General features: G+C 47.5%; 1 protein-coding gene and 1 long non-coding RNA gene across 2 annotated transcripts; one reads left to right on the plus strand and one right to left on the minus strand.

The window, feature by feature from the left end:
• The first annotated feature begins 5,864 nt into the window (after positions 1-5,864).
• LOC144160932 (uncharacterized) lies at positions 5,865-8,695 on the plus strand. The gene is made up of 2 exons (XR_013320445.1): positions 5,865-6,119; positions 6,789-8,695. It is a non-coding gene; the product is annotated as an uncharacterized LOC144160932 (long non-coding RNA).
• A 54-nt stretch (positions 8,696-8,749) lies between these two features.
• On the minus strand, positions 8,750-14,956 carry LOC144160931 (uncharacterized). Its single transcript, XM_077692016.1, has 5 exons — positions 14,776-14,956; positions 14,513-14,686; positions 13,237-13,402; positions 12,060-12,353; positions 8,750-10,438 (listed from the first exon to the last, which is right to left on the minus strand). The coding sequence occupies exons 1-5, from the start codon at positions 14,916-14,918 to the stop codon at positions 9,662-9,664; spliced, it is 1,554 nt and encodes a 517-aa protein (XP_077548142.1). The 5' UTR covers positions 14,919-14,956; the 3' UTR covers positions 8,750-9,661.
• Positions 14,957-16,095: the final 1,139 nt, after the last annotated feature.

A 16,095-nucleotide genomic window follows, 5' to 3' on the forward strand; every position in this document is an offset into this window, starting at 1 on the left:
ATGCAAACGTGGTATAAGGTAGGACTTTGTCCCAATCCGCGATTGTCTTTGTCCCAATTATATCCGCAATTGTCTTTTTCAGGCGTTCCGTTATCCCTTTCGTTTGGGGGGGGGGGGGGGTACGCCGTCGTTCTTCGGTGATCCCTGTTGCTGTTGCGTAAGTTTCCTTGCATGAGCTCCGCCGTGAAGGCCGTTCCGCAGTCGGAGATTACTACTTTTAGGGCTCCATGTCGCAGCACAACTTGGTTAATGAAGAAGTTGGCGACTTCTTGTGCAGTCCCCCTCGGGAGAGCGGCGGTCTCTGCATAGCGCGTAATGTAGTCTCTTGCTATGATAGATAATCCACTTGTTCTGGGATCGTGACGTAGTGAACTGGCTCAGGAAGTACATTCCAGTCTCTTGGAAGGGCCTCCAAAGGACGTCGATGAGCTCCTGAGGTCCGGCGGATCTCGTTGGTGGCATTTTTTATCGCTGGCAGTCACGGCAGCTCCGAAAGTAGTGGGGGACGTCGGATGCAAGGCGGGGCCGGTAGTCCTTCGTCTTCATTTTTCCAATAGTGCGAGGTGTGCCGAGATGTGCGCAAAACTTCGTCACAACGGTCTGTAGAGATGACAGGAAGAGAATTCGTTCTTGTTGCGGGGCTTAAATTCTTCTTCATGAGGCCGACAGAACTGGTAAGTTCTGTTTTTTTTCATTCGAGGTAGTAGATTATTACGCGTAACTTGGGGTCGGCCCGCTCCTGGGTGGCTAGGTCGGTTGCCGTCACGAGTCCAAAGAATGCGCTGTCTTCGTCGAAATGTTGTTGTGGTGGGTCGAAGGGGGCGCGGGAGAGGCAGTCGGCGTCAGAGTGTTTCCTCCCAGAATAATAGAATAATAACAACCACGACGCGCACAGGGGTCCTTCTAATTGGCAAGCCAATACACTCAATGGTGGTCTGTCACAACATTGAATGGTCTTCCCTTGGCGAAATTTTGTAATGACCCATATAACCACCAGGACGAGTAGTTCTTTCTTCTTTGGACAGACGGCGGCTAGCATAGGCGATTATATTTCCCCCACTCTTTGCTTTTGGACGAAGACGGCACCCAAGCTTGTATCCCTGGCGTCTGTGTGCATTTTCGTTTCGGTGTTTTCGTAAAAATTCTCGAGAACGAGAGGGCTTCGCAGGCATTGTTGCAGCTCGCCGACTGCGTTTTCTTGAGTGCTTTCCCAGCTCAAAGAGCTGCTATTTTTGTCAAGCGCGTGAATGGCTCTGCCATTGGAGCGAAGTTGGCGAGGAAGCGCCGGTACTATGCGCACGGTGCGAGAAATCTTCGCACGCCCTCTTTATTTTTTGGTTTTGGGAAAATATCTTTCGCTGAAGTTTTCGCCGGGTTAGACAGGACTCTGGCGGCGTTGACAACATGTCCAAAAACTTGAGTTCCTTGTAAGCGAAGCGGCATTTTTCAGGATTCAGCCTAACCCAGATGTACGGATGGCCTCGAGCACCAACTGTAACTTCGAAAGCCGTTCGTCGAATGTCCGGGAGAATACCACAACGTCGTCAATGTATACGAGTAAGGTGTGCCACTTCAGGCCAGCTAGCACCGTGCCATGATTCTCTCAAGCGTTCCTGGAGCCATGCATACCCCAAACGGCATCACCTTGAACTCGTATGGGCCATTCGGGTTTCTGAATGCAGTCTTCTCTTGATATCTCTCGTCCACTTCAATTTCCCACAAACCGTTCTTCAGATCCATCGATGAGAAATATTTCGCATGGCAGAGGTGGTGGAGGGCACCGATTCGCGGCAGGGGGTACACGACTTTTTAGTGATCTCGTTCAATCACCTGTAGTCAAAGCAGAACCTCGGAGTGCCGTCTTTTTTCTTCCAAAGTACGACCGGGGCAACCCCAAAGCTTGTCGATGGCTGTATAATGTCGTCGCTGAGCATGTCTTCGACTTGTGTCCGGCTGGCTTCCCGCTCGTGTGAAGACTCGTGGTACGATGACTGCCGGGTAGGAAGGGCGCCATCTTCGGTTATACTTCTTTGCGTTGCCAGGGGCGTCTGACGGAATTTTGAGGCCGACAAAAACACTCACTGTAGCGATGCTGCCAATCCAATAATTTTTCCCAGTTTTCCTGCGAAAGCGTCGGGCTTACGTCGAAAGAATGCGGCAGATTGAAAGCATCTGCGCGTGTGCGTTTAAAGTTGCCAACCACGATCATATTACTTGTTTCGTGCCTCTCTTCGAGAAACGCCGTTGCAGCGCCTTTGTTTAAATGCTGGATCTCCTCGGTGAAGTTAGTGACCAAAACGTGAGATTTGCGTTGCTTAAAGTGCGCAATGCCTTTTGCGACGGAGACACTGCGGTCAACAAGCAAACTTTGGTCACAGACTATCATATTGTCAATGTCAGCAGCAGCATCCTCACACTAAACGGTGATCATTAAGCTTGCCCGGGGTAGCAGGGTGTTGTGATCGTCCGCGATGCTTATAGCAGCACGGTGTTCGGTGTTCGGCTATGGTGTCGTGGAGTGATCGGAGGCAAGAGTTATCAACTTGGCCTGCAGACGAAATATTGCACCGTGGTCCATCAAAAAGTCAATGCGTACAATTAGGTCGCAAGACCTGTTAGGCAAAATGACGAACGCAGCAGATTACCTGACGCCGTCTATGGTGGCGCGCGATGTGCATGTTCCACATGGCGTTACGAGATGGCCTCCAGCAGTGTGTATGTGCGGACCGTCCCTTCTTGACGGAACTTCCTTCAGCTTAGACACGAATTACCCGCTCATTACCATGTAATCGGATCCCGTATCGATGAGGGCGACTATGTCAAAGCCGTCGATAGACAAGTGGACGTCAGACGCCGCTTTATTCCAGTTTTGGCTGTGTCGGGGTGTCGTATTTTGGCTTGAGTGTCTGGAGGGTTGGGCACTATGCGCCGTTGTTATTGTCGTCTTATCAGCGGCAGTCTAGGTCATGTCGTGTACGGGTCGTTCGGTGTGACTGCCGTCGTTTTCGAGAGTCTCGTCAGGGTTAGGGTGGGTCGTCGAGATGAAGGCGTTTTGCGAATCACAGTCTTTGGCACGTCCTTGCGTCCTTTGAGGATTTCCGGTTTTTTTGCCCTAGAGCAACTTGAACTCCTAAAGTTGCTGCCTTTATTTTCCCCTACGGGGGATGGGGACCTTCAATGTGAGAAGTCGTACGTGTAATGTGAGACTGGTACGTGTAAGGCGACGGCGAGCGGTTGAAAGAGGCTGGGCCACGGCTTCTTTGAGAGAGATACTCGTCGTCCTTGCGTGTTCATTGACCAGGGAGAGGGCGAGGTGTGTCGACGGAGAATCCTCGCAAACCGGTTTCTTCAAGGGAAGTGATGGTAGATGTGGTTGTGCTCTCTACAGTGGTAACACAGCGGTCTATTATCAGCTGTTCGCAACACCTCGGTCTTTTTTAGCGCCTGTTTTCGGGTTACAACGGGTCAGCCTGGTGACATGGGTGGAGGTACGGCGAGCCTCTGGACAAAGTTTTGGAACAGGGTGGGGCCATAGCCCCCTGGCTCGCGGGCTGCTTCAAACTGCATGGAAGTTCCCAAAGCATGGTGTACTTGTTTCCGGATCCCATCAGTTAGGGAAGCGACTTGAGGTTATTGAGTCATCGTCTGGAAAAGTTTCCGCAGCTCTTCCGTCACCACTGCACGGATGGTGTGGCATAGGTTTTCGGAGTTAAGAGATCCGGCACCAATCGTCTCCGAAATCAGCTCATTGATTGGGTGGTCGTACTGCCTCGTTCGGGTTTAAAGCGTCTTCTCCATCGCGACGGCCTCAGACGCGAATTCGGATACGGTCTTGAGGGGGTTCCGAGCAAGGCACGTGAAGAGCTCTTGCTTCACACCTCGCATCAGAAACCTTACTTTCTCTTTTTGTCATTTGTGGGTCCGCCCGGCGAAAAAGTCGCTTCATCTTCTCGACGTAGATCATGACCCCTTCGATTGGGTGCTACGTTCGAGTTTCAAGCAAAAAAGATGTACGTTTTTTTCTGACCACGGTTGTAAAGGTTTTAAGGAACTTGCTTTTGAAGTGAGCCCACTTGGTCAAGGATAGTAAAGGTTTTAAAGAACTCGCTTTTGAAGTGAGCCCAGTTGATGAAGGAGCTCTTGTGGTTCTCGAAACAAGTGCGAGCTGAATCTTCGATGTAAGAGAAATTATGCCGGAAAGTTTCGGCGTCGTCCCATTTGTTCAAGACCCGGACGCGCTCCACTTTCTGAAACCATTCTTGTGGTTCTTCTGCGGGGGCTCCTCGGAAGGATGGCGGTTCCCGTGGCTGCTGCAGGACAATTGGTGATGTTGCTTCTTTCACGATGGTGCTGGTTGCAGCAGTCGTTGTTTTGGGTCCGTCTGGAAGGATACCAGACTCGAGTAGGAGGCCTTGCAGTCGGCGGCTGGCTCTAGTTGGACTGGCTTAGTGGCTTCCAGAGGTTGGTGGTAGCATAAAGCTTGCGTACCCAGCATCTCAACCAGATGTCACATAGCCAAAGGCGACGCAACTATCTTGAAGAAAAAACTCCCAAGCACATCCCCGAGGGTGAACATGGTTAAGTGCGAATGCACGTGGTGATGCTATGAGGGGGAGTAAAGTTAAAATCCGTTCGCATTCGCCCGTGAGCGCGCGCGAGCCGACCCACGGAGGTCTGGCAGTTTCATCATCATCATCATCACCAGCCTGTCTACGCCCACTGCAGGGCAAAGGCCTCTCCCATTATTCTCCAATTACCTCGGTCCTGTGCCAACTGTGACCAATTTATCCCCGCAAACTTCTTGATCCCATCTGCCCATCTAACGTTCTGCCGCCCCCTGCAGCCCTTGCCTTCTCTAGGGATCCACTCTGTTACCCTTAATGACCAGCGGTTATCTTGCCTTCGCATTACATGGCCTGCCCAAGTCCATTTCTTCTTCTTAATTTCTACTAATATGTCTTTAACACCAGTTTGCTCCCTGACCCACTCCGCTCTCTTCTGGTCCCTTAATGTTACACCTATCATTTTCCGCTCCATTGCCCGCTGAGTCGTTCTCAATTTAAGTTGAACCCTCTTAGTGAGCCTCCAAGTTTCTGCCCCGTAGGTGAGTACCGGTACGATGCAGCTGTCATACACTTTCTTCTTCAACGACAATGGTAGGCTGCAATTCATTATCTGATAATGTCTGCCATATGCACCCCACCCCATTCTGATCCTTCTAATTATCTCTGCCTCATGGTTGGGATCTGGGGTCAGAACTTGGCCTAAGTATATATATTCGCTTACCACTTCCACTGCCTCGCCATCTATCTCAAACTGCTGTACTGTCCCGAGGTTATTGATCATTACTTTAGTTTTCTGCCTATTAATTTTCAGGCCCACGGTTCTACTCTGTTCGCCCAGTGCGGAAAGCATGCTTTGCAATTCGTCCCCCGAGTTACTTAGCAAAGCAACGTCATCAGCAAATCTGAGGTTACTGAGGTATTCTCCATTAACCCTTACTCCCACCTGTTCCCAATCCAACGTTCTGAATACTTCTTGTAAGCATGCTGTGAATAACATTGGAGAGATTGTGTCTCCTTGTCTGACACGCTTCTTTATAGGTATTTTACTGCTCTCCTTATCGAGGATGATAGTAGCTGTAGACCGATTATAGATATCCTCTAGTATTTTTACATAATGCTCATCTACCCCCTGGTTCCGTAATGCCTGAATGACTGCTAGGGTTTCGACCGAGTCAAATGCTTTCTCATAATCTATGAAGGCTATATAGGGACCGTGCGACACCTAAAGGGGGCGCGCGGTTCGCCTCGGCAGCGCCACCATCGGCCGCGCCGGCGTCCTCCAGTGGGAAAGCTCCGCCGCAGCCGTCTGCTAGACCGGCGTAAAGCATGGCGTACGGCGTAGCGAACACTCTTGTCCAACGGGCTGGATTTCGCCATATTGACAGTTCTGGGTTTTTTATTGGCTCGAATGAGGAAAAGGGAGTCAAGCTTTACGCAAGCAAGCACGTTTTCGACGTGTCGGAGGAAAGCGACGGCGCACAGACCACCGTTGTCAAGGCTCGCTGCATACGCCAAGCAAGCGTAAACAAAGAGGCGTACGCCATCACAATTCAGGTGCGTGACCATTTTTATTTTACTTGAGTGTTATGTCCTTGTAATTTAGCAAAGGTTAATGCGACCGACCGACCTAAGCAGCGGCTGGCGCCTCGTAGGCGTTGTGAAATCCCCTCTACCCGAGACTCCGTGCAGTGCGCTTCGCAGCCATTGCGCTCGCGAGGCCGGCTGCCGCCTCGCGGTCTTCGGGCCGCGATATGTGTCGTGATATGCGTGCTGTACCCGTGAAGCTCGGCCACAACGACAGGCGTGGTGAAATTGCCGTACTCGCTCGCCAACGCGCCCCGACAGTCCCTACAGCATACGCGTCGACCAGGTGCTGGCGGAGTTGTGCTGGAAGAAAAGTAGGCGAGAGGTGAGGACGCAGGAGGTGTAGTTAAACAGATGAGAATTTACAAAGTGCATGGGGGAGAAAACGGTGAGAGAGTTCGGACCGCGCGCCAGCGAGCGAGTACGGCACGCATATGACGACGCCCGTCTTCAAGTTCACGTAGAGTTCATAGAGGCATAGAATTCACATACGTGCAAATTGAAGGTGAAATGCGCCCATGTGGTTTCGCAGGGAATTAACATAGTCTCGGGGTAGGAGGGGGAGGGATTTCACAACGCTTACGAGGCGCCTGCCTAAATGCTTTCTTGTGTTCACCTCTGCAACATATCTTTCTGCAGCTGGATTCTGGAAGAAAAATCCATCAAGCCCACTGCAACTGCAAAGCTGGAATCCAAGGAAAGTGCAAACATGCAGCAGCACTTGTGGCCTTCATTAACAACGAGGACTCCTCGACACAGACATCGGAGCCAAATAAGTGGAAGGCACCGTCAAACAAGCAGCTGAAACTGTATACCAAGGGTGTAGAGTTCTGCCAAATGTTTCCGCCAAAACATTCACCGCTTGCTTCTGCATCACCTGTGCCGGAGGCAGTGTTTAGCATGAACAGTGCGCAGGGTGCGATGTTACGTGCCCAGATGAGGCTGGAAGAAAATTCTCGGCGTTTGGAAGAGCTGCTACCAGTTATAGGGTGGCCTTCCCTATGTTTTTCATCCCAACAGTGCTCTCTAGATGACATAGAAAATGTGGAGCACATAATGCTTGATGCAGACACGTGCAACCACATAGCAGTAAACACAGTGCAACAGAGCATGTGCCCTGAATGGCACTTGCTCAGAAAAGAGAGGCTCTCAGCCAGCTCCAAAGCCCATAGAATTAGGATAAGGACGGCAAACTTTGAAGAACTTGCACGCGACCTTTGCAACGTAAAACCGTTTTATGGACAAGCATGCAAGTACGGCACAGACATGGAGGCCACTGCAAGAAAGAAGTACGAAGTTAAAGAAGACTGTACTGTGACGCGCATCGGGCTAGTAATCAGCAAGGTACAAGGCTGGCTTTGCTGCAGCCCAGATGGTCTAGTGCTGGCGGATGAGGTTGTCTTACTGGAAATTAAGTGTCCCTTCAGATGCCGTGAGCAGCCCATCTTTGACCAGCAGGGTAACCTGTTTGTGGACTACTTGCACGTTGAAGATGGAAAGCTCCAGCTGAAAAGCAGTCACGTCTACTACACCCAAGTGCAGGTCTCACTGTACATACTGAACCTGGACATCTGTCACTTTTTTGTGTATTCACCCCTGCAGGTGGTGAACGTCAAAGTAAGGAGAGATAGCAACTTTTTGGAGTGGCTGATCCCAAAGATGGAGTGGTTCTATTTCAAGCACTACAAGCCACAACTGATGAAAGCAAGTGGGTAGTCTGAAGTTGCGTATCGCCTCTAAATGTCCAAGCTTTATTTTACTCAAGCTCCTAATGTTGGCGTCACATAATCATTGATTGTGGGGTTTAACGCACCAATGCAACGCACGCGATGAGGGGCGACGTAGTGGAGGGCTCCGGATTAATTTTGACCACCTGCAGGGGATCTTGAACGTGCGCCGAAATCTCGTACACACACGGGCGTTTTTGCTTTCCACCCGAACCTGCGATCTTGTGCTCAGCAGCACTACGCCTTGGCCACTGAGCCACACGGTGGGTAGCGTCACATTGTGGCACAAGCACCTGATTTTATGTTCTTGAGACTTAATTAAGGTACGTAGTCACACAATACCTCTTTGAAAGTACAAAATCACAAGGCCTTCAGTAAGCCACAGACACCTGCAATGTTCCATGTCTGTGCCGTACTTGCATGCTTGCATAGTTTACTTTGTTTTAAACTGACAACGCCACTCTTGGCCCAAAGGAGATCTAGTTAAGTGTTCCTGACTCATTGCACCGTCACAATGCGTAGTCACAAATAAGTCAGCACTGCGTCAGTCGCCTTCCTAGTCATGTCTTTGGGATGCTTTCTGAGCATTTCCAAAACCAGAAACGTTTTTTAAAGCGTGCAATAAGTCAACAGCGTGCAATAGGCTTACAAATTTTATTCAAAGTTGCCGATGTTGGCATTGTATTGTGCCACACATACACGGGACAGGGTTCATATGCTTGATGTAGTGTGTTTTTTATGTTTAACAAATGTTTACAAACTTGCATGGAGCAAAGAAACACTGCTTTGAAAATGTGCAATAAATCATTTTGTCCACGAGCCAAATTGGTGTTATTTTGATATTGAAACGGTGTGGTGTTTAACACTTTCCTGCCCATGGCAAAAGCACTGATTTTGGGTAGTCTAGCAAACAAATTGTTTACAGTTCCAAAAAAACATGCAACACATAAGTGTATGGTATCGAATTGTAGAAGAGTAAATTTCCTTTCCAGCAGTAACTGTTGCAAACAGGAAGTTGTTTGAAAAAAAAAAAACTCGAGGAACAAAAAATAAGCAAAAACGTTGGGGGTTGCTCTACAAGTAAAATAAAAAATTTAAGACATACATTTTGTAGATATAATATCAATGCAAAACTATTGCAAATATCAGACGGCTAACTAAATTTCTTGACTTGCAAAAAAAACCTAGCACCAGTGGGTTTCCTGCCACTGTGCAAATCAGTTCCTCGAAACGTAGGCTCGCCACACATGCACTGCAGAAAACATTGATTTTCTGCTCCACTCTTTTTGTTTGTGGCACAATTTACACTTTCGATACTTTTGCATTGTCTGAGGCTTGTGTTTAATAGGGGCTATTAGGCTCTGGTCCGGTTTGGTGCACTGTCGCTTTCGGGACTGAAATCTGATGATGAAAAGGTAAGGTTTCCGCGGAGTCTGTGCTGCTAATGTCATCCAAAAAATCACGTGCAGAATCGTCCAAATTGCCGAAAATGCGGTGTTCCTGTCAAAACGTCAAAATTTCAACTTGAAAGCGTCGGTACTACACTATCGATTTGAACAGGCGTGGGCAGGAAAGCGTTATTGAAGTTCAAAGTTTGAAGTGGGACTACATTTGTACAGAAGAAATGTCATGCAGTGAAATTTAAAAATGAAACAAAACAGATCGCACAAAAAAAACACAAATGCACCATGGCTGCGGGACCTGACAGTAGCGGCTCAAGCCGACACCTGCAAAGTAAGCAGGAAGCATTGACAACACTCTGTCTTGTCACATTAGTGCGTCCTGTCACACAGACTCTTTAAAAATAGGCGGTTGCATGTTTGCTAGGACACAGCAAACGGTCACAATCTTGTCCACGTGAGTCCTCAGCTCGTGACTTAACCTTGTACTGAGAATGCTGAATACTTTTATTCTTTGTATGCAGCGTTCTACGTGGATACGGTGAGAGGCTACCTTGTATGTGCGCTGTACCTCCTCTGCTGTGAACTGCTCGTTCATACGGGCAAAGGGGGGCATCTCTAATGTGACTTGGCGCTGATGCAATTCACATCGAATGTTGGGGAAGCCTTTGTCGGCCATCACTACGTCATTAGGCTCAAGGTAGTCGAGCAAGCCACTATTTGCCGTTATGTATGTGTCGCTCGATCTCCCACCAAACACTTTTGACACAAACTGAATAAAGCCAGAGGGTGTAGTGCCAACTAAAAACTTCAGAGTGAAGTCACTCTTGTAGTTACTCCAGGTATTAACCTGTTCACTGACTTCGGCTGGCCGTTCAATGGGGACTTCGGTGCAGTCTATAATGACTCTACACATCGGGTACTTCTCTCGGAAGGATGGGGGCATTGCCTCCTGTGTCACCTCCCTGGGATGCCATATGAGCCAACCCTGCGTCTTGCTGAAGATGGTGTCGAGCATAGAATAGAATATTCTAGATGCAGTTGTGCGGTGCACACAGAAGAGGGCACCAAGAGCAGCAAATGTCAGCCCATGCTTCAACTTCATCAGGAACAGCAGGAGCCGACTTCCAGTGCTGATGTCAGTGGCGCGTGGTGTCTTTGCCTGCAAATACCAAAAAATATTTCATGGTTACTTACACTGCACCTCTGTTGCACGTTGTGCCTTTTTCCCCTCACCATGGGTGGTGTCCATTTCTATCCCCTCAAATTTCAACCTTCCCATTTATTTCTTTTCATTTCAAGCCCTCAGAAGACGCATTTTCTGTTTCGTCTTTTTCCCATGAGGCTCTTCCCAGAACAACTTCCTTAATTCGACTTCGGTGACTCAGACAAAGGCACACAAGCCAGCTTTTTGTGAAGTTTTATAAGTGAAGTTTTTTTCTAGAGCCAATTGGAAGAACATATGTAGCATACACTAGACATTGGGGCGTGCAAGCTTTGTCCCTGTTTCCACTTAAACTCAACGATGACGTTGGGATGGTGATGATTCCTGAAATGCATTTTTTTACGTTTCAAATAGTTCGAGCACATCTAACAGGTCATTAAGTAAGCACGCTCACTGTGTACGCAGTAAAAAATTTAATGAAAGATCTATTGGCAGATCTTTTAGAGCGTGCTAGCATATCATTCCTCTGTCTCACAACTTGGGGCGTTGCGCCGCTGAGCACGAGGTCGTGGGTTCGATTCCCGGCCGCGGCGGCCGCTTTTCTGATGGAGGCGAAAAGCAAAAACGGCGCGCCTTATCGCCTGTGTTGCGTCGGCGTGTTAAACCCTACAATCAATCAAACAACTTGGAGCTCGGCTGATGCACACGGCTTGCTCCGACTGACTGTTGGCCTGTAGTTTGCCATAGCTTTTTTTTCGGCTCTGACTGAGAAGTATAAAATACATGGTGCGAAGATTAAAATAGTGAATCAGTTCAATAAAAAAAGTGTTTTTTAACTGCTGCATGTACCAGTTACGTCAAATCAAAATTAGAATGGGATTCAATATTTTCAACCTTGACCCAAACCCAAATCGAAGTAAAAAAAAATATATGCATGCAGTAAAAAGATATGCATTGCGAAATAACAAATGTGGCACGTTTCACACAAACTGCACTATGTTAAACTAGATAATAAGAAATGACAAAGGTTCTGTAGCAGCAGTTGAGGCACCTTGATTTAGTAATATGCTTGTCTTACTGATTAACATGACTGGGTGGCGGATCTAGTGGCCTGTGTAGTCTGGCGGCAGCAAACGCAGATTCAAGAGGTTGTGCCAAGAACATTGCCCCCTCGGCCTTCACGGCTCTTCTAAAGCAGTGAGAGGAAAGCGCTTCTCACTTTAGCACGGCCATTCACAAGCAAAATTGTAAGAAATATCACGAATTCGGGGCACCAATGTTCTGAGTGTAAGAACCCAAATAACCACAAGTTGCCTAGCTCTACCTAAAAATAAGCCTGAGCTTGAGGGTCACCACCTGCTGCAGCACTTTCGAAACTTATGGCCATGCCATTACACATTTGGAACATTCTACTAGGTAGTCAAACAGTGATAGCCCGATTATGCTTCCTGCCAGACTTCAACTATTCACATGCAGTCGGTGTACTGACCGCTTGTTATTTTTCTGGTGAGCAAAGATGCTGTAATGTCATCATCAGCTGCAGTTCTGCTTTTACATAACATACAAACAAGAAACCAGTATACCCTCAGCAGGATACAGTCTCAAATAGCAACTATACCTGGGTTAACAGCGTCAGCAGGACAGCGAAGCTTACAGCCGAAACTCCTGACAGATCTTTGAGTGCCTCACTGTCCTGAGAGGCCACAGACTCGTATCCTTGAAAACCCCTGGGCTGGAACTGCTCCGTGTTGATGGTCCCAGTGGCTTTGTCACAAGTTTTTTTGGGTGGCACAGGGACATGGCTGCACTGAACAGCAGCCTCAAACACAGAACCATTTGCCTGGAGTGTGCAGTTGAGAATAATACAGGATGCATCTGCACTGCAGGCACCTGCATCAGTCTGAGTTGAAGCCTGGGAAAAAAAATTAAAAAGAACGAAACCACTGTTATCGTGTGTAATTTTGTGTGTGGAGCAGTTTTTATGACATTTATAATACAGTCAATTCAATTCCGCCTCAGCAGAATGAAATTCTTTGTTTACTCGACCAAACCTAAAGGATCTAAACAGGATCTAAAAGCTGCAGTTTTAATCTTGGTAATTTAGTTTTGGGGTAAATTTAACGAAATCTAAGAGGTCTAATGCAGTGATTAATGTGTGTTACCTGTAATGCACCAAGAAGTGTCACAGAAAAAAAACCTTGTCAGCATTTAAATTAAACGATGCATCAAACTAAAACTGTACGTTTATGCTTTCCAAAAAATAGGTGGTCACCATGTTTGTATTGTGAAAACTATCACGATGTAATATATTGTTTCCCATACACAGTTCTGTTTATTATGGTAATTATATTGTGCGTCGACGTATGCCAGTTGGGGCACGTCCCTATGAAGACGCAAATATTTAACCAAATCATGTTGCAATCTCTGGGTACAAAAAGCCAACATGCTGTCAACCTGGATAATTTTTGTGGTTGCACTTATGCAAGCTGAGATGTCACCTGACAAAGTATTTCAGTACTTTGGTGCGACAAAAAAAAAACTAAAATAATCCACAACTGCCTAGTTTCTCTGAGTTGCATTTCATTGTGATTTAATGTGTCACAAAACTTAAAATTGGTGAACACAGCTGCCATGCGTGCTACAATACGTTGTGATCAATATCCGAGTCAAACTGGTCTGAATTAGAGTCACTAAATAACCTTATTTAGTGACACTAGTCTGAATATGACATTAATTGTGCTTTAGGATAGGGATAGTTGAAACAAATATATGCGTACCAATGAGGAAATTCTTACCTCCTGAGCTTCTACAGCATGCGGGTCATCCTCAGATAATTTAGCCTGTGAGTGGGACTCGTCTTCAGGAGGTGACGATTCCAGCTGGGGTTGTGACTCCTCTTCGTCTACTTGACTGCACCTACTCTCTTCGAAAACAGCTGCACCATGCGGGCGTTTTCTCCACCTTGGTTAAAAAAGAAAAACTTTGTTACCACACCATCTTTTCGCCAGTGCATCGCAATGTCAGATCGAAACAATGAATTTTATGGGTCTGAGCAAATGAAACTGCTCAGAAATGGCAGGTTGTATCTACGTTTTCTTCACATCACTCAGAATTCCTCAGCAACTCACCACGGCATGTATGTTGCGTTTTGTTTCTCATCATGGTTGGGTCATGGTGTGTGAAATGGAAACATTGGCACAAAACAAAATAAGAAAAACATATTAGACCAAAGCCACAATCTTCTGTTGTTGTGCTTGGTTTGAGTGTTAAAAAGTAGCATAATGAGGGAGCTGCAAAAAAAAACAGCATGTGCACAACCCCGGGTGTTGAAGACGGTAATATGGGTATCTGATAGCGAAATTTCCATTCATTGGTATGTCTGTCGCGTCCGCAGTGAACTAAGAAACGATCCGCCGTGGTGGCTTAGTGGCTAAGGCGTTGTGCTGCTGAGCTCTTTTGAAATGAAGTCGAAAAGCGGGGACGAATGTGTGTCGAGATTTCGGCGCACATTACAAGCCCGTGGTCAAAATTAGCCCGGAGCCCTCCACTACGAAAGCCTCATAACCGAGATGTAACAGCTCACCGCGGCGAAAAAAAAAAACTAAAAAACGAACGCAACATTTGTTCCTGCCGTTTCTGTCATTGTTCAGGTGTGTGCAGTAGGGCCGTGCTTGTTCTTCGTGCAGCGCACTGCACAAGAACGAAACAAACAGCGATCACAAAACGCACAAAAGCTGACGAATACTCGGACGCTCATTTTTTTTTTTTTTTTTTGCATAAATCATTGACAGCGGTGACTTGATTTGGAGTGCGCTGTCGCTAGTAAACGACGGTCAGTACACGTACCTAATCAGTGAATACTGTGCTTTGCAGCGAGTGATAAAAACCGCGACGATTCGAGGGGGGGGAAGCCTCCCCGAGCAGTGATTTACCGAGACGCAAAAGGAGCCGACATTAACGCTTGCAGTCGTCAACCAAATGCACGCGTTTCTATCAACTGGGAATAGCTCACGAGATTCCCAGACACGAAAATTATCAGCCGATAAAAAGTAATAGAGGAAAAAGACTGACCTTTCATAACGGGAGCCACTGTCTCCAGCTACCGTAGGCCTTTTGCGGTAGGCCGGCGGGAAGATCGTGGGAACATATGCTGGCGATCTTGTATCTGTCGATGATTTACCGCCAACGAAGTGGGCACTGCATATTCTTGTCCACTTTGACGGCTGCCATTCGGATCCATCGGTACTATGTAAAAAAAAAAAACAATTTACCGTCGTATTCAGCACACGGACATACACGGACATATTAGGACGAAAATGTCAACAACCACTTACTTCACACGGCGCACGCAGCGTATCCATTGCGTTCGCTGGTCCTGAAGGCATGGCCGTGTCGAAAACCGAAAAAACTTCGTTCCCGGCGGGCAATTAGCGTAAGAATTAGCACAGTTCACGACGCAACAGTTCGTATGCGACATCACGAAGCCGCCGCGCCTGCGTAGCTACCTCAGGGCTGTCTGCTCGGGGTCCCACCGTGTAGTATCGGAAGGTGCCGCGAGAGGCGCTAATGTTCTGTCGCACGGTCCCTATATAGGGGTTGAGTATACTCAGCGCACTTCTCAATCACCTGATTGATCGTGTGAATATGGTCCATTGTTGAATAACCTTTACGGAACCCTGCTTGTTCTTTAGGTTGACTGAAATCTAAGGTTGCAGAGATTCGGTTAGCGATTACCTCGGTAAATACCTTGTAGACGACTGACAGTAAGCTGATCGGCCTGTAGTTTTTCAAGTCCTTCATGTCGCCTTTCTTATGGATTAGGATGATGTTCGCGTTCTTCCAAGATTCCGGTACCATTGCGGTCATTAGGCATTGCGTATACAGGTTTGCCAGTTTTTCAAGTACAATTTCTCCGCCATCCTTCAAGAGGTCTGCTGTTATCTGATCCTCACCAGGTGCTTTGCCCCCTTTCATTTCTTTCGAAGCCTTCCTTACTTCTTCGGTCGTTACTGGTGGGATGTCTATCTCCTTTGAACTACTGCCTCGTTCGGTATTATCCTGTATGTCCCGGCTACTGTACAGATCCCTATAGAGCTCCTCGGCCACTGTGACTATTTTATCCCTATTTGTGATGACATTGCCTTGCTTATCCTTAAGTGCATACATCTGATTTTTCCCCACGCCAAGACGTCCCTTTACTGCTTTCAGGCTACCTCCGTTCTTTACAGCGTATTCGATCCTCTCCATATTATACTTCCGTATGTCAGCTGTCTTGCGCTTATTGATTAACTTCGAGAGCTCTGCTAGTTCTATTCTGTCAGCTGCGGTAGAGATTCTCATGGTTTGCCGTTTCCTGATTAGATCTCTCGTCTCCTGTGAAAGTTTACCAGTATCCTGTCTAGCCATAGTGCCCCCGACTTCTACTGCACACTCCGTGAGAATGCGTGTAAGGTTGTCGCTGGCTTCCTGTGTCGTAAGCTCGGCTTCCTCGTTAAGGGCGGAATATCGGTTCTGCAGCGCGATCCTGAATTCTTCTACTTTACGTCTTACTGTTTGCTCATTTATCGGCTTCTTTCGTACTAGCTTGTTGCGGTCCCTCCTCAACTCTAGCCTAATTCGAGATCTTACCATACGGTGGTCACTACACCTTACCC

The sequence above is a fragment of the Haemaphysalis longicornis genome, unplaced genomic scaffold (genome assembly GCF_048455015.1).
Source record: "Haemaphysalis longicornis isolate Haplotype H1 unplaced genomic scaffold, Haemaphysalis longicornis Haplotype H1 scaffold_11, whole genome shotgun sequence".
In the NCBI taxonomy this organism is placed as follows: domain Eukaryota; kingdom Metazoa; phylum Arthropoda; class Arachnida; order Ixodida; family Ixodidae; genus Haemaphysalis; species Haemaphysalis longicornis.